This window comes from Oncorhynchus keta, chromosome 14, assembly GCF_023373465.1.
Source record: "Oncorhynchus keta strain PuntledgeMale-10-30-2019 chromosome 14, Oket_V2, whole genome shotgun sequence".
In the NCBI taxonomy this organism is placed as follows: domain Eukaryota; kingdom Metazoa; phylum Chordata; class Actinopteri; order Salmoniformes; family Salmonidae; genus Oncorhynchus; species Oncorhynchus keta.
In genome coordinates, this window is record NC_068434.1 from 52,252,182 (window position 1) to 52,275,583 (window position 23,402).

The window sequence follows — 23,402 nt, forward strand, 5'->3', positions numbered from 1 at the left end:
TCCCAATGATGAACCAGACTTGTGGAGGTCTACAATTTATTTCTGAGGTCTTGGCTGATTTTCTTTTGATTTTCCCATGATGTCAAGATAAGAGGCACTGAGTTTGAAGCCATGACATAATTTTCTTGAATTTTCCAAGCTGTTTAAAGGCACAGTCAACATAGTGTATGTTAACTTCTGACTCTCTGGAATTGTGATACAGTGATACAGATAAGTGAAATAATCTGTCTGTAAACAATTGTTGGAAAAATGATTTGTGTCATGCGCAAAGGAGATTTCCTAACCGACTAGCCAAAACTATAGTTTGTTAACATGAAATTTGTGGAGTGGTTGAAAAACAAGTTTTAATTAATAACTCCAACCTACGTGTATGTAAACTTTCGACTTCAACTGTATAAATATATGGATGAGCAATGACGAAGCGGCATAGGCAAGATGCAATAGATCGTATAGAATAGAATACAGTACATACATATGAGATGAGTGATATGTAGACATTATTAAAGTGGACAATGATTTCAAGTCTGTATGTAGGAAGCAGCCTCTCTGTGTTAGTTTTGGCTGTTTAACAGTCTGATGGCCTTGAAATAAAAGCTGTTTTTCAGTTTCTCGGTCCCAGCTTTGATGCACCTGTACTGACCTCGCCTTTTGGATGGTAGTGGGGTGAACAGATAGTGGCTCAGGTGGTTGTTGTCCTTCCTGTGACATTGGGTGCTGTAGGTGTCCTGGAGGTCAAGTAATTTTCCCCCGGTGATGCGTTGTGCAGACCGCACCACCCACTGGAGAGCCTTGCGGTTGTGGCGGTGGAGTTGTCATACGAGGTGGTGATACAGCCCGACAGGATGCTCTCAATTGTGCAGCTGTGAAAGTTTGTGGGTTTTAAGTGACAAGCCTAATTTCTTCAACATCCTGAGTTTGAAGAGGCAATGTTTCACCTTCATCACCACACTGTCATGATAACACCCACCCGTAGCACACGTTCCAGCAGGTATATCTCACTGATCATCCCCAAAGCCAACACCTCATTTGGCTGCCTTTCCTTCCAGTTCTCTGCTGCCAGTGACTGGAACGAAATGCAAAAATCGCTGAAGTTGGAGACTTTTATTTCCCTCACCAACTTTAAACATCAACTATCTGAGCAGCTAACGGCTAACCGATCGCTGCAGCTGTACATAGTCCATCTGTAAATAGCCCACCCAATCCACCTACCTATCCCCATACTTTATTTATTTGATTTACTTTTCTGTTCTTTTGCACACCAGTATCTCTACTTGCACATCATGAGAACTTGTTCTCAACTAGCCTACATGGTTAAATATAGGTGAAATAAAAAAAACTGTCTGTGTGGGTGGAACACTTCAGCTTGTCCATGATGTGTACGCCAAGGAACTTAAAACTTTCCACCTTCTCCACTGCTGTCCCATTGATGTGGATAGGGTGGTGTTCCCTCTGCTCTTTCCTGAAGTCTTTATTTTTTATTGACGTTGAGTGAGAGGTTATTTTCCTGACACCACACTCCGAGTGCCCTCACCTCCTCCCTGTAGACTGTCTCGTCATTGTAGCTAATCAAGCCCACTAATGTTGTGTCATCTGCAAACTTGATGATTGAGTTGGAGACGTGCATGGCCACGCAGTCATGGGTGAACAGGGAGTACAGGAGGGGGCTGAGCACATACCCTTGTGGGGCCCCAGTGTTGAGGATCAGTGAAGTGGTTTCCTACCTTCACCACCTGGGGGCGACCCGTCAGGAAGTCCAAGAACCGATTGCACAGGGCAGGATTGAGACCCAGGGTCTCAAGCTTAATGATGAGCTTGGAGGGTACTATGGTGTTTAATGCTGAGCTACAGTCAATGAACAGCATTCTTACATAGGTATTCCTCTTGTCCAGATGAGATAGGGCAGTGTGCATTGTGATGGCGATAGCATCGTCTGGACATATTTGGGCGGTAAGCAATTTGAAGTGGGTCTAGGGTGACAGGTAAGGTGCAGGTGATATGATTGATCCTTGAGTAGTCTCTCAAAGCACTTTGTGATGACAGAAGTGAGTGCTACGGGCGATAGTCATTTAGTTCAGTTACCTTTTCCCACTTGGGTACAGGAACAATGGTGGCCATCTTGATGCATGTGGGGACAGCAGACTGGCATAGGGAGAGATTGAATATGTTTGTAAACACACCAGCCAGCTGGTCTGCGGCATGCTCTGAGGACGCGGCTAGGGATGCCGCCTGGGCCGGCAGCCTTGTGAGGGTTTAAATGTCGTTTAAATGTCTTACTCACGTCGACCACAGAGAAGGAGAGCCCACAGTCCTTGGTAGTGGGCCGTGTCGGTGGCACTGTATTATCCTCAAAGTGGGCAAAGAAGGTGTTTAGTTTGTCTGAAAGCAAGACGTCAGTGTCCGTGATGTGGCTGGTTTTCCTTTTGTAGTCTGTGATTGTCCTGCCACATACGTGTGATGTCTGAGCCATTGAAATGCAACTCCACTTTGTCTCTATACTGACGTTTTGCTTGTTTGTTTGCCTTGCGGAGGGAATAACTACACTGTTTGTTTTCGGCCACATTGCCAGTCACCATTCCATGGTTAAATGTGGTGATTCATGCTTTCTGTTTTGTGCGAATGCCACCATCTATCTATGTTTTCTGGTTAGGGTAGGTTTTAATAGCCACAGTAGCTACAGCATTTCCAATACACTTACTTATAAACTCACTCTCCGAATCAGCGTATACGTCAATATTATTGTCTGAGACTACCCGGAACATGCCTAATCCGCGTGATCAAAACAGTCTTGAAGTGTGGATTCCGATTGGTAAGACTAGCATTGAATAGCCCTTAGCACGGGTACATCCTGTTTGAGTTTCTGCCTCTATGAAGGGCGGAGCAAAATGGAGTCGTGGTCAGATGTTTCGAAAGGAGGGCGGGGGCCTTGTATGCATTGCAGAAGTTAGAGTAGCAGTTATCCAGTGTTTTATCAGTGTCAGTACTACAGTCAATATGCTGATTGAATTTAGGTAGCTTTGTTCTCAAATTTGCTTTGTGAAAATCCCTGGCTACAATAAATGCAGCCTCAGGAATGTGGTTTCCAGTTTGCATAAAGTCCCGTGAAGTTCCTTGAGGGTCGTCATGGTATCGGCTTGAGGAGAATTCCCTTGGGTGATAAATATGGTTGGCATTTTATTGTGCATTTTATTGTAGGTCAGGTGTAGGTCAGCTGAACAAAAGGACTGTATGTTGTTACAATTACACTATGAGACGTTAATCATGAAACATACACCCCCACCCTTCTTCATCCCGGAGAGATGTTTATTCATGTTGGCACTACTCACAAAGAATCCATTTGGCTGTACCGACTCCAACAGCATATCCCGAGAGAGTCATGTTTCTGTGAAACAGACTATGTTACTATCCCTGATGTCTCCCTGGAAAGCAACCCGTGCCCTAATTTTGTCTACCTTGTTATCTATAGACTGGACACTAGCGAGTAATATACTCGGGTGGGTGGTGTGCGCGGAAGTCTGACCAGAAGACCGCTCCGTCTGCCTCTTCTCCGGCGGCGTTGTTTTGGGTCAGCCTCTGGAATCAGTTCAAATGCCCTGGGTGGTTTGAACAAAGGATCCGCTTCGGGAAAGTCGTATTCCTGGTCGTGGTGCTGGTAAGTTGACGTCGCTCTGATATACATAGTTCTTCCCGGCTGTATGTAATAACACTTAAGATTTTCTGGCCTAACAATGTAAGAAATAATACATAAAAAATACAAAATACTGCTAAGTTTCCTCAGGACTAGAAGTGAGGCAGCCCTCTCTGTCGGCGCCATATTTTCTCCACAATGCATCATACCAGCGGTACTCTACTTTGAAAGTTATGTATCTTAAAAACTTGATTGCTGTCATGCAAAAAAATGGGACCATATTAACAATGGACTAATGAAACAAATACCTTAAATATAGTTTTGGGGTTTAATTTTCCTTTAAGTTAAAAATAATATGAGAATATATCTAGACTATGGTTGTCAAACCTCTGAGCTTTGATTAATAAACATACTTTGCCAGAGCGCTTTTCTGTACTCGCTCGTGTTCCTTCTTCTGCTTGTTTTTGTATTTTTTCTCTCTGCCTTCCCAAATGTTCCTGAGCAGTGAGATGTCATAAACTGGTATATCAACCGTCCTGTCCACCCTCATGTTAATTTCCCCTGTGGAAAAGTGCATACATTTAGGGTAAGTAAAAAACATGACATTATAGCCACAAACAAAAATATATTTCACCTCAAGCCTCTATCCTTTTGAGAAAATCTGTTATAAAATTATATTTAAAAAAGGATTGTGTTTAGCTAAAAGTTAAGCAGCATCAAGGGGGTAAAATGTAATATCTTGTTAGAAATAAGATGACAATCTACCATAAAACAAGGGCAATCCAAAAATTGTGTCTAGCCGTTTGACCCACCATCTTACCTCTGGAACTGTTAGATTGAATTTCACAGTTCATTGTTGATTCCATGTTATGTGTTTTAAACGTGTCTGCCAATATGAATGACACTGTACAAGTTCAGATGTAGAGTTGTAGATCTTTGATTCCATATTGAAATTGGTATCAATTGACACTCCTTTTTTGGGCTCCCGGGTGGAGCAGCGGTCTAAGGCACTGCATCTCAGTGCTAGAGGCATCACTACAGAACCTAGTTAGATTCCAGGCTGTATCACAACCGGCCTTGATTGGGAGTCCGATAGGGCGGCACACAATTGGCCCAGCGTCGTCCGGGTTAGGTTTGGCCATTAGGGTAGGCCGCCATTGTAAAAAAGAATTTGTTCTTAACTGACTTGCCTAGTTAAATAAAAATGTATTAATTAATACCATAGTGCAGGAAGTGCCTTTGAAAACAAACATTGGTTTTGTGCCCTTTGTCTTTTATGTGTACTTTAGATTTTAGTCAATTAGCAGAAACTTTTATCCATAGCGACTTGACATGCATTTTCTAGAGCTTTGGGAGAAAATCTTACACAAATAATTTACTCTACAGTTGTTAAGACAAGTATTAGCATCAGAAGCACAGGCTTCCCCAAGCGAGATTGGACAAGAACAAACATGCTTTACCATGCTTACTTTTCAGTGCGCTGAATAGGAAAAGTCTTGATTTCTCCTGTAAAAAAAACATTTGATATTGATTAAAAAAAGGATCATGCTATATAAAATAAATGCTTAATTTATTATTATTTTTTACTATTTTCCACATTGTAGAATAATAGTGAAGACATCAAAACTATAAAATAACACATATGGAATCATATAGTAACCAGAAAAGTGTTAAACAAATCTAAATATATTTGAGATTCTTCCAAGTAGCCACCCTTTGCCTTGACAGCTTTGCACACTCTTGGCTTTCTCTCAACCAGCTTCAAGAGGTAGTTAACTGGAATGCATTTCAATTATCAGGTGTGCCTTCTTAAAAGTTCATTTGTGGAATTGCTTTCCTTCTTAATGCATCTAAGCCAATCAGTTGTGCTGTGACAAGGTAGGGGTGGTATACAGAAGATAGCCATATTTGGTAAAAGACCAAGTCCATATTTTGGCAAGAACATCTCAAATAAGCAAAGACAAATTACAGTCCATCATTACTTTGAGGCATGAAGGTCAGTCAATGTGGAAAATTTAAAATCTGAAAGTTTCTTCAAGTGCAGTCACAAAAACCATCAAGCGCTATGATGAAACTGGATCTTATGAGAACCACCACAGGAAAGGAAGACCAATAGTTACCTATGCTGCAGAGGATAAGTTCATTAGAGTTACCAGCCTCAGAAATTGCAGCCCAAATAAATGCTTCACAGAGTTCAAGTAACAGACACATCTCAACATCAACTGTTCAGAGGAGAGTGCGTGAATCAGGCCTTCATGATTGAATTGTTGCAAAGAAGGCACTACTAAAGGACACCAGTAATACAAATAAGAGACTTGCTAGGGCCAAGAAACATGAGCAATGGAGATTAGACCGGTGGAAATCTGTTCTTTTGTCTGAGTCCAAATATGAGATTTTTGGTTCCAACCGCCGTGTCTTCGTAAGACACAGAGTAGGTGAATGGATGATCTCTGCATGTGTGGGTCTCACTGTGAAGCATGAAGGAGGAGGTGTGATGGTGTGGGGGTGCTTTGCTGGTGACACTGTCAGTGCTTTATTTAGAATTCAAGGCACACTTAACCAGCATGGCTACCACAGCATTCTTCAGCGATATGCCATCCCATCTGATTAGCACTTAGTCCCACTATCATTTGTTTTTCAACAGGACTATGACCCAAAACACACTTCCAGGCTGTGTAAGGGCTATTTGACGAAGAAGGAGAGGTATTGAGTGGTGCATCAGATAAACTGGCCTCCACAATCACCCGTCCTCAACCCAATTGAAATGGTTTGGGATGAATTGGACCATAGAGTGAAGAAAAAGCAGCCAACAAGTGCTCAGCATATGTGGGAACTCCTTCAAAACTGTTGGAAAATCATTCCAGGTGAAGCTGGTTGAGAGAATATCAAGAGTGTACAAAGCTGTCATCAAGGCAATTGGTGGCTACTTTGAAGAATCTGAAATCTAAAATATATTTTGATTTGTTTATGTCACGCCCTGACCTTAGTTTTCTTAGTTTTCTTTATTATTTGTTTAGGTCAGGGTGTGACAAGGGTGGTTTGTTTAGTTTTTGTATTGTGTAGGGGTTTTCATGTCTATAGTTTTTTGTATGTCTAGGTTTTTTTTAGGTGTTTATAAGTCTATGGTTGCCTGGATTGGTTCTCAATCAGATGCAGCTGTTTATCGTTGTCTCTGATTGGGAACCATATTTACGTAGCCATATTCCTTGGTTATTTTGTGGGTTGTTATTCTATGTTTAGCTGCCTGTTTGCACTCGTCATATCGCGTCACGGTTCGTTTTGTATAGTTTTGTTCAGTGCTCGTTCTTTTCATTAAAATAGTTATGTACGCTTATCACGCTTCGCCTTGGTCTCCTCACTATGACGACCGTGACAGAACAACCCACCATAAAAGGACCAAGCAGCGTGAAAAGGAGGAGCAGCGTTTGATGGAGCAGACAGCAATGACATGGGACGAAATACTGTACGTGGGAGGAAATACTGTCAGGAGAGGATCACCTACCATGGAGGCAGGTGGAGATTGCACTGGAGGAATGGCGACGATATGAGGGTACACGTCTAGCAAGGAAGCCCAAGAGGCAGCCCCAATACATTTTTTTTTGGGTGGCACACGAGGAGATTGCATTACTCCTCATGCTTACTGTGGGGAGCGTGTTACTGGTCAGGCACCGTGTTATGCGGTAGAGCACGTGGGGGGGGTGTACTGTCACGCCCTGACCTTAGTTATCTTTGTTTTCTTTATTATTTGTTTAGGTCAGGGGTTTTTCTAGTCTAGGTGTTTATAAGTCTATGGTTGCCTGGATTGGTTCTCAATCAGATGCAGCTGTTTATCGTTGTCTCTGATTGGAAACCATATTTAGGTAGCCATATTCCTTGGTTATTTTGTGGGTTGTTATTCTATGTTCAGTTGCCTGTTTGCACTTGTCATATAGCTTCACGGTTCGTTTTGTTCAGTGTTCGTTCTTTTCATTAAAAGAGTTACGTACGCTTATCACGCTGCGCCTTGGTCTCCTCATTATGATGACCGTGACAGTTTAACACTTTATTGGTTACTACATGATTCCATTCCATGTAGAAAATAGTCACACAAAAAAATAAAAAATTGAATGAGTAGGTGTGTCCAAACTTTTGACTGGAACTGTATACAGTATATATTATGTATGCTAAAGGTAACCATGCCCTATATGTGGAGCACATCAATCATCACCACAGCACAACAGTCACAGCAGTCAGCTTTGCTAAGCTCACCTCGCTCTCTAATGCCTCTGACCACACTGATACATTTGGTCTCTGATCACAGTCATACCACACTGAAACCTAGAGAATATGTGACTTGTCTTTAACCCTGTTGAACAGTCTGAACTGAATATTCATTCATGGGGAATTTCAGGATTGTACAACTTTATTTTAGATGGTTTTAAAGAAAAACAAACCATTGGGGATAGTTTTTCCTGGTCCATAGACTACAGGAGGGTGTAGTAGCAAGCACTTGAACCGGCTTGAATGCTTTCATAAATGTATGTCTTCATATATGTTACTTTCAGCTCAAGAGTCGGTTCATTTATCAATCTAACTTGGAAACATATTGGTTTCTCTCTACTTTTAGATCCAAAACAGTTGTTTGCTGTAGTTTGTCTGTACCTTGAATTGCACAACACACATTTATTGTTTGAAAATAACCAGATTTCCCCCTAAGCTATAAATCCTGTATGAAAACAATGAAGACATCCATAGGTACGATTAGTGATAAGACAATGCGTACAACAAATACATTTTCTTACCTGTGTAAATTGACCACTTCTGTGTAACTTCAACTGCTTGTTTAGATGTTTACAAAGTTGTTAGGCTAAAATACAGATGACTAATAACGGTCTGCCTCTCTGTGACCAAGGTGCTATTTTTACACTGGAGATATGATTCCATGGGTCACATGGAGGCACTCTCATGAGTACCAACATTACAGCATGAGCCCTACCGTCTGTCACCTTATGGAATCTCTTATGGAAACTGTTCTACTAAACCGCTCTCAAGTTTCAGTGGTTAAGAAACTAAAAAGCTCTCATATTGCAGTGGTTCCAAGTGATTAGAAGTGATACATTACAAGTTATAAAATGGGTGGTTCGAGCCCTGAATGCTGACTGGCTGACAGCTGTGGTACAGTATATCAGACTGGGTATGACAAAACATGTATTTTTACTGATCTAATTACGTTGATTACCAGTTTATAATAGAAATAAGGTACCTCTGGGTTTGTGGTATATGGCCAATATACCAAGCCTAAGGCTGTATCCAGGCACTCTGTGTTGGGGTGCGCATAAGAACAGCCCTTAGCCATAGTATATTGGCCATATACCACACCCCCTTGTGCCTTATTGCTTAACTATACATTCTACATCCGTAAAGAAAACAGTTGGAATGTTAAACTTACATAGGCAGGTGCGTGCGTGCAAATGTGTGTGTGTGTATGCTTGCATGCAAGAATACTCAACCCTCAGGATGCATGCATGAATGGTATTTCACATTGGATGTTGTGACCTCTGTCCTACCTTCTCTGACCTACAGTACCAGTCAAAAGTTTGGACAGCTACTCATTCAATGGTTTTTCTTTATTTTTAATATTTTCTACATTGTAGAATAATAGTGAAGACATCAAAACTATGAAATAACACATGGAATCATGGAGTAACCAAAAAAGTGTTAAACAAATCAAAATATATTTTATATTTGAGATTCTTCAAAGTAGCCTTAATGACAGGTTAGCACACTCTTGCTATTCTCTCATGGATAATGAACAGCGAGTAGCAGCAGTGTACAACACAACTATTGGGGGGACGTCAATGCAAATAGTACAGTGATTAATTGTTCAGCAGTCTTATGGCTTGAGGGTAGAAGCTGTTAAGGAGCCTTTTGGTCCTAGACTTGGCGCTCCGGTACCGCTTGCTGTGCGATAGCAGAGAAAACAGTCTATGACTTTGGTGACAGGAGTCTCTAACAATTTTATGGGCTATCCTCTGACACCGCCTATTACTTCCTGGATGGCAGGAAGCTCGGCACTAGTGATGTACTGGGCCGTACGCACTACCCTCTGTAGTGCCAAGCAGTTGTCATACCAGGCGGTGATGCAACCGGTCAGGATGCTCTCAATGGTGCAGCTGTAGAACTTTTTGAGGATCTTGGGATTTATGCCAAATCTTTTCAGTCTCCTGAGGGGAAATAGGTTTTGTCGTGCCCTCTTCACGACAGTCTTGGTGTGTTTGGACCATGATAGTTCGTTCTTGACTCTCTACCCGCTCCACTACAGCCCTGTCGATGTTAATGGGGGCCTGTTCATCCCTCCTTTTCCTGTAGTTCACAATCAGCTCCTTTGTCTTGCTCACATTGAGGGAGAGGTTGTTGTCCTTTCACCACACTGCCAGTTATCTTACCTCCTCCCTATAGGCTGTCTCATTATTGTCGGTGATGAGGCCTACCACTGTTGTGTCGTCAGCAAACGTAATGATTGTGCTGGAGTCTTGTTTGGCCATGCATTCATGGGTGGACATGGAGTACAGGAGAGAACTAAGTACACACCCCTGAGGGGCCCCAGTGTTGAGGATCAGCATGGCAGACGTGTTGTTGCCTACCATTACCACCTGTGGGCGGCCCGTCAGGAAGTCTAGGATCCAGTTGCAGAGGGAGGTGTTTAGTCCCAGGGTCCTTAGCTTAGTGATGAGCTTCGTGGGCACTATGGTGTTGAACGCTGAGCTGTAGTCAATGAATAGCATTCTCACATAGGTGTTCCTTATTTCCAGGTGAGAAAGGGCAGTGTGGAGTTCAAGAAAGTTCCCTTTGTAGTCATAGCCCTGCCACATCTGACGAGCATCAGAGCCGATGTAGTAGGATTCGATTTTAATCCTGTATTGACGCTTTGCTTGTTTAATGTTTTGTCTGAGGGCATAGCGGGATTTCTTATAAGCATCCGGATTAGTGTCCCGCTCCTTGAAAGCAGCAGCTCTAGCCTTCAGCTCAATGCAGATGTTGCCTGTAATCCATGGCTTCTGGTTGGGATATGTACGTATAGTCACTGTGGGGACGACGTCATCGATGCACTTACTGAGGAGGTGGTATACTCCTCATTGCCATTGGATGAATCCCGGAACATATTCGAGTCTGTGCTAGCAAAACAGTCCTGTAGCGTAGCATCCGCTTCATCTGACCACTTCCGCATTGAGCGAGCCACTGGTACTTCCTGCTTTAGTTTTTGCTTGTAAACAGGAATCAGGAGGATAGAATTATGGTCAGATTTGCCAAATATAGGGCGAGGGAGAGCTTTGTATGCTTCTCTGTGGGTGGAGTAAAGGTGGTCTAGAGTTTCTTTTGCACATGTGACATCCTGTTAAAACTGATTTAAGTTTGCCTGCATTAAAGTCCCTGGCCACTAGGAGCGCCACTTCTGGATGAGCATTTTCTTGCTTGCTTATGACCTTATAGCGTTGGTTGAGTGAGGTCTTAGTGCCAGCATCGGTCTGTGGTGGTAAATAGATGGCTACAAATAAAATAGATGAGAACTCTCTGTGTAGGTCTTGTGGTCTACAGCTTATCATAAGGTACTCTACCTCAGGCAATCAATACCTCGAGACTTCTTTAATATTAGACATCGCACACCAGCTGTTATTAACAAATAGACACACACCCCCACCCCTCGTCTTCTCTGTTCTGCCGGTGCAAGGAAAATCCCGTCAGCTCTTTATTATCCGTGTCATCGTTCAGCCACATCTCGGTGAAACATAAGATATTACAATTTTTTATGTCCTGTTGGTTGGATAATTGTAATCATAGGTCATCAATTTTATTTTCCAATGATTGCACGTTAGCCAGTAGAACGAATGGCAGTGGGAGTTTACTCGCTTGCCTACGGATTCTCAGAAGGCAACCCAACCTGTGTCCGCTTTTCCTTCATCTTTTCTTCATGCAAATGACAGGGATTTGTGCCTGTTCCCGGGAAAGCAGTATATCCCTCTCGTCGGACTCGTTAAAGAAAAAGCTTCTTCCAGTTTGAGGTGAGCAATTGCTGTTCTGATGTCCGGAAGTTATTTTTGGTTGTAAGAAACGGTAGCAGCAACATTATGTACAAAATAAGTTAAAACATAAGTTACAAACAACACACAAAAAAACAGCACAGTTGGTTAGGAGCATGTAAAACGTCAGCCATCCTCTTCGGCGCCATCTTAAATGAAGCATGGAGGAGGAGGTGTGATGATGTGGGGGCGCTTTGCTTGTGACACTGTCGGTGATTTATTTAGAATTCAAGTCACAGCATTGCTATCACAGCATTCTGTAGCGATACTCCATCCCATCTGGTTTGCGTTTAGTGGGACTATAATTTGTTTTTCAGCAGGACAATGACCCAACACACCTCCAGCCTGTGTGAGGGCTATTTGACCAAGGAGAGTGATACTGTCATACCAGTCTTCGCTTAGGCTCCCCCTCTTGTCCAGCTCAGGCGTTTGGCGTCACCGGCTTTCTAGCTGCTGCCGAACCTACTGCTGGCAAACGCCCTTCACTCATCAACCCCGGACTTGTCCCGTCATCATTACACACACCTGGTTCCAATCCACACTCTATTACTGTATACAGTACCTTGCAAAAGTAGTCATCCCCCTTGGCGTTTTTCCTATTTTGTTGCATTACAAACTGTAATTTAAGTAGATTTTTATTTGGATTTCATGTAATAGACACACAAAATAGTCCAAATTGGTGAAGGGCAATGAAAAAAATAACTTGTTTCCAAAAATTCAAAAGAATTTCAAACGGAAAAGTGGTGCATGCATATGTATTCACCCCCTTTGCTATGAAGCCCCAAAATTAGATTTGCTGCAACCTATTACCTTTAGAAATGTCACGTAAGTAGTTAGATTGCACACAGGTGGACTTTATATAAATGTCACATGATCTCAGTGTATATATACACAGCTGTTCTGAAAGGCTCCAGAGTCTGCAAAACCACTAAGCAAGGGGCACCACCAAATAAGCGGCACCATGAAGACCAAGGAGCTCTCCAAACAGGTCAGGGACAAAGTTGTGGAGAAGTACAGATCAGGGTTGAGTTATAAAAAAATCTTTGAAACTTTGAACATCCCACGGAGCACCATTAAATCCATGATTAAAAATGGAAAGAATATGGCACCACAACAAACCCGCCAAGAGATGGCCGTCCACCAAAACTCATGGATTAGGCAAGGAGGGCATTAATCAGAGAGGCAACAAAGAGACCAAAGATAACCCTGAAGGAGCTGCAAAACTCCACAGCGGAGATTGGAGTATCTGTCCATAGGACGATTTTAAGCCGTACACACCACAGGGCTGGGCTTTATGGCAGAGTGGCCAGAAAAAAAGCCATTAGTTAAATAACAAAATAAGCAAACACGATTGGTGTTCACCAAACGGCATGTGGGAGACTCTCCAAACATATGGAAGAAGGTACTCTGGTCAGATGAGACTAAAATTTAGCTTTTTTGCCATCAAGGAAAACACTATGTCTGGCGCAAACCCAATACCTCGCATCACCCCGAGAATACCATCCCCACAGTGGAGTATGGTGGTGGCAACATCATGCTGTGGAGATGTTTTTATCGGCATGGACTGGGAAACTAGTCAGGTCAGTCAAAAGTTTGGACACACCTACTCATTCAAGGGTTTTTAATATTTTCCACATTGTAGAATAATAGTGAATACATCAAAACTATGAAATAATGCATATGGAATCATGTAGTAACCAACAAAGTGTTCAACAAATCCAAATGTATTTTATATTTGAGATTCTTCAAAGTAGCCACCTTTTGCCTTGATGACAGCTTTGCACACTCTTGGCATTTTCTCAACCAGCTTCATGAGGAATGCTTTCCCAACACTCTTGAAGGAGTTTCCACATATGCTGAGAACTTGTTGGCTGCTTTTCCTTCACACTGTGGTCAAGCTCATCCCAAACCATCTCAATTGGGTTGAGGTCGGGTGATTGTGGAGGCCAGGTCATCTGATGCAGCACTCCATCACTCTCCTTCTTGTTCAAATAGCCCTTACATAGCCTGGAGGTGTGTTTTGGGTCATAGTCCTGTTGAAAAACAAATGTGCAATGTGCAATGGTATGGTATGGCGTATCGCTGCAGAATGCTGTGGTAGCCATGCCGGTTAAGTGTGGCTTCAATTCTAAATAAATCCCTGACAGTGTCACCAGCAAAGCACCATCACACCTCCTCCTCCATGCTTCACTGTGGGAACCACTCATGTCGAGATCATCCGTTCACCTACTCTGCGTCTCACAAAGACACAGCGGTTGGAACCAAATATCTCAAATTTGGACTCATCAAACCAAAGGACACTTTTCTATTGGTCTAATGTCCATTGCTCATCTTTCTTGGCCCAAGCAAGTCTCTCTTTCTTATTGATGTCCTTTAGTAGTGGTTTCTTTCCAGAAATTCGACCATGAAGGCCTGATTCACGCAGTCTCCTCTGAACAGTTGATGTTGAGATGAGTCTTTCACTTGAACTCTGAAACCAACTAAGTGGACTTTTCAGGGGGTTAAAACACTACTACGTGTATTTACTGGTGGCACAGACACTGTTTCCTACACTTAAATTGCCCTTGTCTACGATTTGCGTCTGATGTCGAGCTTGCAACTAAGCTATCCTCACCATAAGGTGATAGTTCTCCTTTATATTAAGAGTACAGTGACTGCAATAAGAAGGCATAATGTTACTTAGCTTTCTTTCGGCAAGAGTAGGTCCTGCTCAGGCCTCCCGGGTGGCGCAGTGGTTAAGGGCGCTGTACTGCAGCGCCAGCTGTGCCACCAGAGACTCTGGGTTCGCGCCCAGGCTCTGTCGTAACCGACCGCGACCGGGAGGTCCGTGGGGTGACGCACAATTGGCCTAGCGTCATCCAGATTAGGGAGGGTTTGGCTGGTGGGGATATCCTTGTCTCATCGCACACCAGCGACTCCTGTGGCGGGCCGGGCGCAGTGCACGCTAACCAAGGTTGCCAGGTGCACAGTGTTTCCTCTGACACATTGGTGCGGCTGGCTTCCGGGTTGGATGCGCGCTGTGTTAAGAAGCAGTGTGGCTTGGATGGGTTGCGTATCGGAGGACACATGACTTTCAACCTTCGTCTCTCCCGAGCCCGTAGGGGAGTTGTAGCGATGAGACAAATAGCTACTAACAATTGGATACCACAAAATTGGGGAGAAAAAGGGGTAAAATTCAACACAAAGAAGAAGAAGAAAAAAAAGAGTAGGTCCTGCTGACCTATGTCCAGATTAAGCATCCAGGGTGAAAAAGTATCTTCAAAAATGTTGTGTGAGGACAAAACTAAGACCTTGGTAAACTTGTTAAATACAGAGTTTGATTAAATAGTTATTAAAAAAAACGAAAAAGTTTTGCAGGTAGCCAAGTAGCAACAAACAGTACAGCAGTACAGAGACAACACGGATGTGCGTTGCTTCGCCAGTCACGTGATCCAACTCAACAGTGAGGCTAAGAAACATAACTCTACACACAGGCACACACATCCACATATGGTCATCATATACAGTGCATTCGGAAAGTATTCAGACACCTTGACTTTTTCTTATTGTTTTGCTTCTTCCCAGCTGCATCCAATTCATTGACAACTGTAACTAAGGTTGGGATCCTTTAAGAAAACAGATCTAATACCAGTGTCATCCCAGATAAGACACTATTTTAAAGCATAATGTTTCCCTAAGTACAATGTTGTTACACTTAATTTTAACTAGCTAAATCCTGTGTAACTAATGTGTACTTATACAGTACATTACCCATCCTGACAACCTGGCCCTAATTTAAGTTTCTGGAAGCGCCATCCAAGTAGGAGAATAAATGCACTAATACACCATAGAGTACATGTAATATTTGTATAAGTACAGTGTAATTACTAGTTGTTACACAGGATTTAGCTGGTTAAAATGAAGTGTATCTTGAGGGGTACACACTTGTAAAAATGTGTATTTACATAGTACGTTACCCATCCTGACTCTCATTTTAAGGCTTCCGGAAGCTCCATCCAGGTGGGAGGATAAACATAATAGTACATGTAATATTTTTTTACCCTTATTTTACCAGGTAAGTTGACTGAGAACACATTCTCATTTATAGCAATGACCTGGGGAATAGTTACAAGGGAGAGGAGGGGGAATAAATGAGCCAATTGTAAGCTGGTGATGATTCGGTGACCATGATGGTATGAAGGCCAGATTGAGAATTTAGCCAGGACACCAGGGTTAACACCCCTACTCTTACAATAAGTGCCATGGGATCTTTAGTGACCACAGAGAGTCAGGACGCCGATTTAACATCCCATCTGGAAGACAGCACCCTGCACAGGGCAATGTCCCCAATCACTGCCCTGGGGCATTGGGATATTCTTATTCTTATTCTTATTATTCTTATTATTCCTCCTACTGGCCCTCCAACACCACTTCCAGCAGAAACTGGTCTCTCATCCAGGGGACAACCCTGCTTAGCTTCCGAAGCAAGCCAGCATTGGGATGCATGGTGGTATGCTGCCTGCAAAGTACAATCTAATATCTGCTTAAGTACAACGTAATTACTGGTGTTAACACAGAATTTAGCTAGTTAAAATTAAGTGTACATTTAGGGGTACGTATGTGTAATTATTGTGTACCTACATAGTACATGAACTACATATATAGCTTACCAATGAGCAATTACCATATACAGTACCTACTTACTAATCATTACCAAGTGAAAATACCAACAAACAAAATATGAGCTTCTAGTTAACTCTATTACAACATGTAAAACAACCTTACATTTCTTACAAAGTAATAAGGATTGTATTATTGGATTAATCATTTGATTAACTAGATTAAACAAAGATATGGGCTTACTCAATTAACTGTTTTAGTGGTGATTCAAATCTGCAGCCTATATATAGTATGTTGAGTAGCCTAGGTAGCTAGGTAATTCAGAGAGGACAGAAATGTATTCCCCCTTTTACAAGCAACAATATAAATAACAATGGAAACATCTATGTCTTCATCTGTTTGATTCTTGTAAACATTTTTCCTATCCTGGTGTCACGCCTTGACCTTAGATATCTCTGTTTTTCTATATATTTTGGTTAGGTCAGGGTGTGACTAGAGTTGGTAATCTAGTTTTTGTATGTCTAGGGTTTTTTGTATGTCTAGGGGTTTTTGTATGTCTATGTTGGCCTGATATGGTTCCCAATCAGAGACAGCTGTTTATCGTTGTCTCTGATTGGGGATCATATTTAGGTAGCCATGTTCCTCATTTGTGTTGTGGGATCTTGTCTATGTATAGTTTCCTTAGTGCACATCAGTAAGCGTCACGATTCGGTCGGTCGGTCGGTCGGTCGGTCGGTCGGTCGGTCGGTCGGTTGTTGTTTTGTTCAGTGAGTTTCGATTTATTACAATTATGTGGAACTCTACTCACGCTGTGCCTTGGTCCGATTCTTATGACGAATGTGACACCTGTAGTCTGAAAACTTGTGGAAATCTGTGGTAAAATTAGAGAAAAATAATGCATCGTTAGCAAAGACAATTAGCCTACTAGTTAGCTATCATCAGACTCAGACGCAGTATAGCTAGAAACCTTCCTCTGTAATGATCATTATCATGATTTCTATCATTTAGGGTCTAGTCCGTAGCTTTGCATAGATACCTAGTTGTGTTATTCAACTAGTATTATACAAATAATGGTTGCTTAATAAGTTAAGTAGTGTTTCCATTGAAAAGGACATAGCCTCAGTGGTGTAAAAAGTACCCAATTGTCATACTTGAGTAAAAGTAAAGATATCTTAATAGAAAATGACTCGAGTAAAAGTGAAAGTCACCCAGTAAAATCCTACTTGAGTAGAAGTCCAAAAGTATTTGGTTTTAAATATATTTAAGTATCAAAAGTGAAATTATAAATCATTGAAAAATCTTTATATTAAGCAAACAAGACTGCACAATTGTCTTTTTTTAAATTTACAGATAGCCCAAGTACTTTTGGGTGTCAGGGAAAATGTATGGAGTAAAAAGCACATAATTCTCTTTAGGAATTTAGCGAAATAAAGTAAAAGTTGTCAAAAAACAAATAGTAAAGATACCCAAGGAGTGTATACACAGGTGTGTTGACACATGTAGCTAGCTACCTAAGGTTAACATGCTGAATGTGCTTCACGTAATACTCTTGGGTACAGATACCCTGAGAACAAGGTTCAGGGAAGAACTTGACCGTAGAGCCCAGCTCGCTAGCTATTTGCCAGCTTTAGGTAGTTTGCTAGGTAACTAATGTTAGCTGTCAAGGTTAGAAAACTAGCTAGCGTGGAAAGTATGTTCTGTGGAGATGTTAACTAAGTTAGCTAGCCCCCTGTCTAGCCTAGTTGGTAGGCCTACCAAAAATGGCAGCTAATGTAGCTAGCTAGTTTTTGGTATTCTGCTGGACGATTTAGCATAGATAATGTTAGCTGGCTAGCTAGCAAGCTATCGTTAGCAAGCTAGCCAACACTAGGCTGGCTAGCTGGCAAATACTAACTAGCTACCTGTGCTAAATCATCCAGCACAATTACTGTATCCAAAAAGCTAAAACAAATTTCATCGAAAAACCTACGTTCTCTCTCATTTCTTCTTCTATGGTATATTGGCGCCAGTACACCTTGAAAGTCTCCAATATAAACTCCTAAGTCCCAAAAAAATTGCTGCCGCAGCCACAATAATGTCTAGTTTCTTTGACACTCAAGCCGTACAGTTTATAACTGTGAATGAACACCACAAAATCGCCCTTAACACACATGGTATCTTTTGACTGGCAGCAAACATTTACATGGTCTACAGGCAAAGTCACTTGTTTTCTCAACTCTTTTAATCACCTCCGCATAGGAGATTAGATTGACCACCCAAACTTTTGCCACCTGAATTTCCTTCACCCTTACAGGGTACTCCCGGAACTCGGGATCATGATCCCCACCACTATTGCAACACCGTTGTTCTTCTACACACTGTTCTTGATGCTGCTCTTATGTTCAGTAGTTCTTCTCGACTGTATGTAATGAAACCTAAGATGACCTGGGGTACTAATGTAAGAAATAACACGGAAAAAACTAAAAACTGCATAGTTTCCTAGGAACGCGAAGCTAGGCGGCCATCTCTGTCGGCGCCGGAAGTACACTAACGGAGCGGTCTTCTGGTCAGACTCCGGAGACGGGCACATCGTGCACCACTCCCTAGCATTCTTCTCGCCAATGTCCAGTCTATTGACAACAAGGTTGATGAAATCCGAGCAAGGGTAGCATTCCAGAGGGACATCAGAGACTGTAATGTTCTTTGCTTCATGGAAACATGGCTCACTGGAGAGACGCTATCGGAATCGGTGCAGCCAGCTGGTTTCTCCACGCATCGCGCCGACAGAAACAAACATCTTTCTGGTAAGAAGAGGGGCGGGGGCGTATGCTTCATGATTAACGTGACGTGGTGTGATCATAACAACATACAGGTACTCAAGTCCTTCTGTTCACCTGATTTAGAATTCCTCACATCAAATGTCGACCGCATTATCTTCCAAGGGAATTATCTTCGATTATAATCACAGCCGTATATATTCCTCCCCAAGCAGACACATCGATGGCTCTGAACGAACTTTATTTGACTCTTTGCAAACTGGAATCCATTTATCCGGAGGCTGCATTCATTGTAGCTGGGGATTTTAACAAGGCTAATCTGAAAACAAGACTCCCTAAATTTTATCAGCATATCGATGATATCAACCAGGGCTGGAAAAACCTTGGATGACTGCTATTCTAACTTCTGAGACGCATATAAGGCCCTGCCCCGCCCTCCTTTCGGAAAAGCTGACCACGACTCCATTTTGTTGATCCCTACCTACAGACAGAAACTAAAACAAGAAGCTCCCGCGCTGAGGTCTGTTCAACGCTGGTCCGACCAATCTGATTCCACACCCCAAGACTGCTTCCATCACGTGGACTGGGATATGTTTCGTATTGCGTCAGACAACAACATTGACGAATACGCTGATTCGGTGAGCGAGTTCATCAGAACGTGCGTTGAAGATGTCGTTCCCATAGCAACGATTAAAACATTCCCAAACCAGAAACCGTGGATTGATGGCAGCATTCGCGTGAAACTGAAAGCCCGAACCACTGCTTTTAATCAGGGCAAGGTGACCGGAAACATGACCGAATACAAACAGTGTAACTATTCCCTCCGCAAGGCAATCAAACAAGCTAAGCGTCAGTATAGAGACAAAGTAGAATCTCAATTCAACGGCTCAGACACAAGAGGTATGTGGCAGGGTCTTACAGTCAATCACGGATTACAAAAAGAAAACCAGCCCAGTACCAGACCAGGATGTCTTGCTCCCAGGCAGACTAAATAACTTTTTTGCCCGCTTTGGGGACAATACAGTGCCACTGACACGTCCCGCAACTAAAACATGCGGACTCTCCTTCACTGCAGCCGACGTGAGGAAAACATTTAAACGTGTCAACCCTCGCAAGGCTGCAGGCCCAGACGGCATCCCCAGCCGTGCCCTCAGAGCATGCGCAGAACATGTTGGCTGGTGTGTTTACGGACATATTCAATCAATCCCTATCCCAGTCTGTTGTTCCCACATGCTTCAAGAGGGCCACCATTGTTCCTGTTCCCAAGAAAGCTAACTGAGCTAAATGACTACCGCCCCGTAGCACTCACTTCCATCATCATGAAGTGCTTTGAGAGACTAGTCAAGGACCATATCACCTCCACCCTACCTGACACTCTAAACCCACTCCAATTTGCTTACCGCCCAAATAGGTCCACAGACGATGCAATCTCAACCACACTGCACACTGCCCTAACCCATCTGGACAAGAGGAATACCTATGTGAGAATGCTGTTCATCGACTACAGCTCGGCATTTAACACGACAGTGCCCTCCAAGCTCGTCATCAAGCTCGAGACCCTGGGTCTCGACCCCGCCCTGTGCAACTGGGTACTGGACTTCCTGACGGGCCGCCCCCAGGTGGTGAGGGTAGGCAACAACATTTCCACCCCACTGATCCTCAACACTGGGGCCCCACAAGAGTGCGTTCTGAGCCCTCTCCTGTACTCCCTGTTCACCCACGACTGCGTGGCCACGCACGCCTCCAACTCAATCATGAAGTTTGCGGACGACACAACAGTGGTAGGCTTGATTACCAACAACGACGAGACGGCCTACAGGGAGGAGGTGAGGGCCCTCGGAGTGTGGTGTCAGGAAAATAACCTCACACTCAACGTCAACAAAACTAAGGAGATGATTGTGGACTTCAGGAAACAGCAGAGGGAACACCCCCCTATCCACATTGATGGGACAGTAGTGGAGAGGGTAGTAAGTTTTAAATTCCTCGGCGTACACATCACAGACAAACTGAATTGGTCCACCCACACAGACAGCATCGTGAAGAAGGCGCAGCAGCGCCTCTAAAACCTCAGGAGGCTGAAGAAATTTGGCTTGTCACCAAAAGCACTCACAAACTTCTACAGATGCACAATCGAGAGCATCATGTCGGGCTGTATCACCGCCTGGTACGGCAACTGCTCCGCCCACAACCGTAAGGCTCTCCAGAGGGTAGTGAGGTCTGCACAACGCATCATCGGGGGCAAACTACCTGCCCTCCAGGACACCTACACCAGCCGATGTCACAGGAAGGCCATAAAGATCATCAAGGACAACAACCACCCGAGCCACTGCCTGTTCACTCCGCTATCATCCAGAAGGCGAGGTCAGTACAGGTGCATCAAAGCTGGGACCGAGAGACTGAAAAACAGCTTCTATCTCAAGGCCATCAGACTGTTAAACAGCCACCACTAACATTGAGTGGCTGCTGCCAACACACTGACTCAATTCCAGCCACTTTAATAATGGGAATGGATGGGAAATGATGTAAAATATATCACTAGCCACTTTAAACAATGCTACCTAATATAATGTTTACATACCCTACATTATTAATCTCATATGTATATGTATATACTGTACTCTATATCATCTACTGCATCTTTATGTAATACATGTATCACTAGCCACTTTAACTATGCCACTTTGTTTACATACTCATCTCATATGTATATACTGCACTCAATACCATCTACTGTATCTTGCCTATGCCGCTCTGTACCATCACTCACTCATATATCTTTATGTACATATTCTTTATCCTCTTACACTTGTCTCTATAAGGTAGTAGTTTTGGAATTGGTAGCTAGATTACTTGTTGGTTATTACTGCATTGTCGGAACTAGAAGCACAAGCATTTCGCTACACTCGCATTAACATCTGCTAACCATGTGTATGTGACAAATACAATTTGATTTGATTTACTCTGTCCATCTGCACACATTTGAAACATGGCCAAATCCTTCTTCTTATTTTTTTTACACTGCAGTGATTTGGGGACGAAAGCTTTCACAGCTAACATAAACAAGCTTCACATGCATAGGTAGGTGCTCTTCATTAAAAAAAAGAACAGGACCATGAAATGTTCTTATTTAATTACATTCAGTTAAGTTAAGATCTCCCTTCACTGAAATGTAAGGGGATTAAGGGGACTAGCCCGAACCATGAAAAACAGCCCCAGACGAGTATTCCTCCTCCACCAAACTTTACAATTGGCACTATGCATTCGGGCAAGTAGCATTCTCCTGGCATCTGCCAAACCGAGTCGGACTGCCGGATGGCAAAGCGTGATTTATAACTCCATAGAGCATGTTTCCACTGTTCCAGAGTCCAATGGCGGCCAGCTTTCCACCACTCCGTCCGTTGCTTGGCATTGCACATGGTGATCTTAGGCTTCTGAGCGGCTGCTTGGCAATGGAAACAACCTTTCATGAAGCTCAGTTAGACTAACAGTTATTGTGCTGACATTCCTTCCAGAGTCAGTTTGGAACTCGGTAGTGAGTGTTTCAATCCAGGACAGACAAATTGTACGTGCTACGCGCTTCGGCCCTCATCGGTCCTGTTCTCTGAGCTTGTGTGGCCTACCACTTCGTGGCTGAGCCGTTGTTGCTCCTAGACGTTTCCACTTCACAGTAACAACACTTACAGTTGGCAGCTCTTGCAGGGCAGAAATTTGACGCGCTGATTTGTTGGAAAGGTGGCATCCTATGCCGGTGTCATGTTGAAAGTCACTGAGCTCTTGGCAGTAAGGCCATTTTACTGCCAATGTTTGTCTATGGATATTGTATGGCTGTGTGCTCGATTTTTATACACCTGTCAGCACTGGGTGTAGCTGAAATACCCAAATCCTCTCATTTGAAGGGGAGCCCACATACTTTTGTGTACACAGTGTAGACTGACCAGGTTAATCCAGGTGAAAGCTATGATCTCTTATTGATGTCACTTAAATCCACTTCAAATTACTGTAGATGAAGGGGAGGAGACAAGGTAAAGGAAGATTTTTAATCATTGAGACAATTGAGACATGGATTGTGTATGTGTAACATTCAGGGGATTGTTTTTTTTGGGGGGGGGGGTTGTTTTTGTTGTTTCCGCCTTATTGTAGGCAATATCAAGTTGGTGTATGAACGAATGGGTTATAGAGCAAACAAAGCAATTATCATAACATGGGTTGTAAATATAGCTTTTTTTACTGGCTTGGCTTCCCCAGTAATTTTACCCATGTACCGCTACTTGCAACCCTGGCATCCACTTCTGCCATCTTCCCTTTTCCTGCTCAAACACTTGGTTCTTTCGTAGCAATCTCTTATGTCTGGATTTTGCACACAAC

At 43.0% G+C, this 23,402-nt stretch overlaps 1 protein-coding gene across 3 annotated transcripts in view; it reads right to left on the minus strand.

The window, feature by feature from the left end:
• The window catches only part of lrrc2 (leucine rich repeat containing 2), a 49,372-nt gene that overhangs the window by 19,711 nt on the left and 6,259 nt on the right, over positions 1 to 23,402 (minus strand). Inside the window, exons 2-4 of one of the 3 annotated variants that reach the window (XM_052462643.1) lie at positions 17,090 to 17,152; positions 5,095 to 5,131; positions 4,039 to 4,186 (exon numbers count right to left, since the gene is read on the minus strand). In XM_052462643.1, the coding sequence (XP_052318603.1) occupies positions 4,039 to 4,175 (137 nt within the window). In that variant the 5' untranslated portion in view covers positions 4,176 to 4,186; positions 5,095 to 5,131; positions 17,090 to 17,152. Of the gene's footprint in view, positions 1 to 4,038; positions 4,187 to 4,445; positions 5,071 to 5,094; positions 5,132 to 8,406; positions 8,812 to 17,089; positions 17,153 to 23,402 lie in introns of those variants that run through there. The other 2 variants (XM_035787489.2, XM_035787488.2) reach the window with 2 other exon arrangements.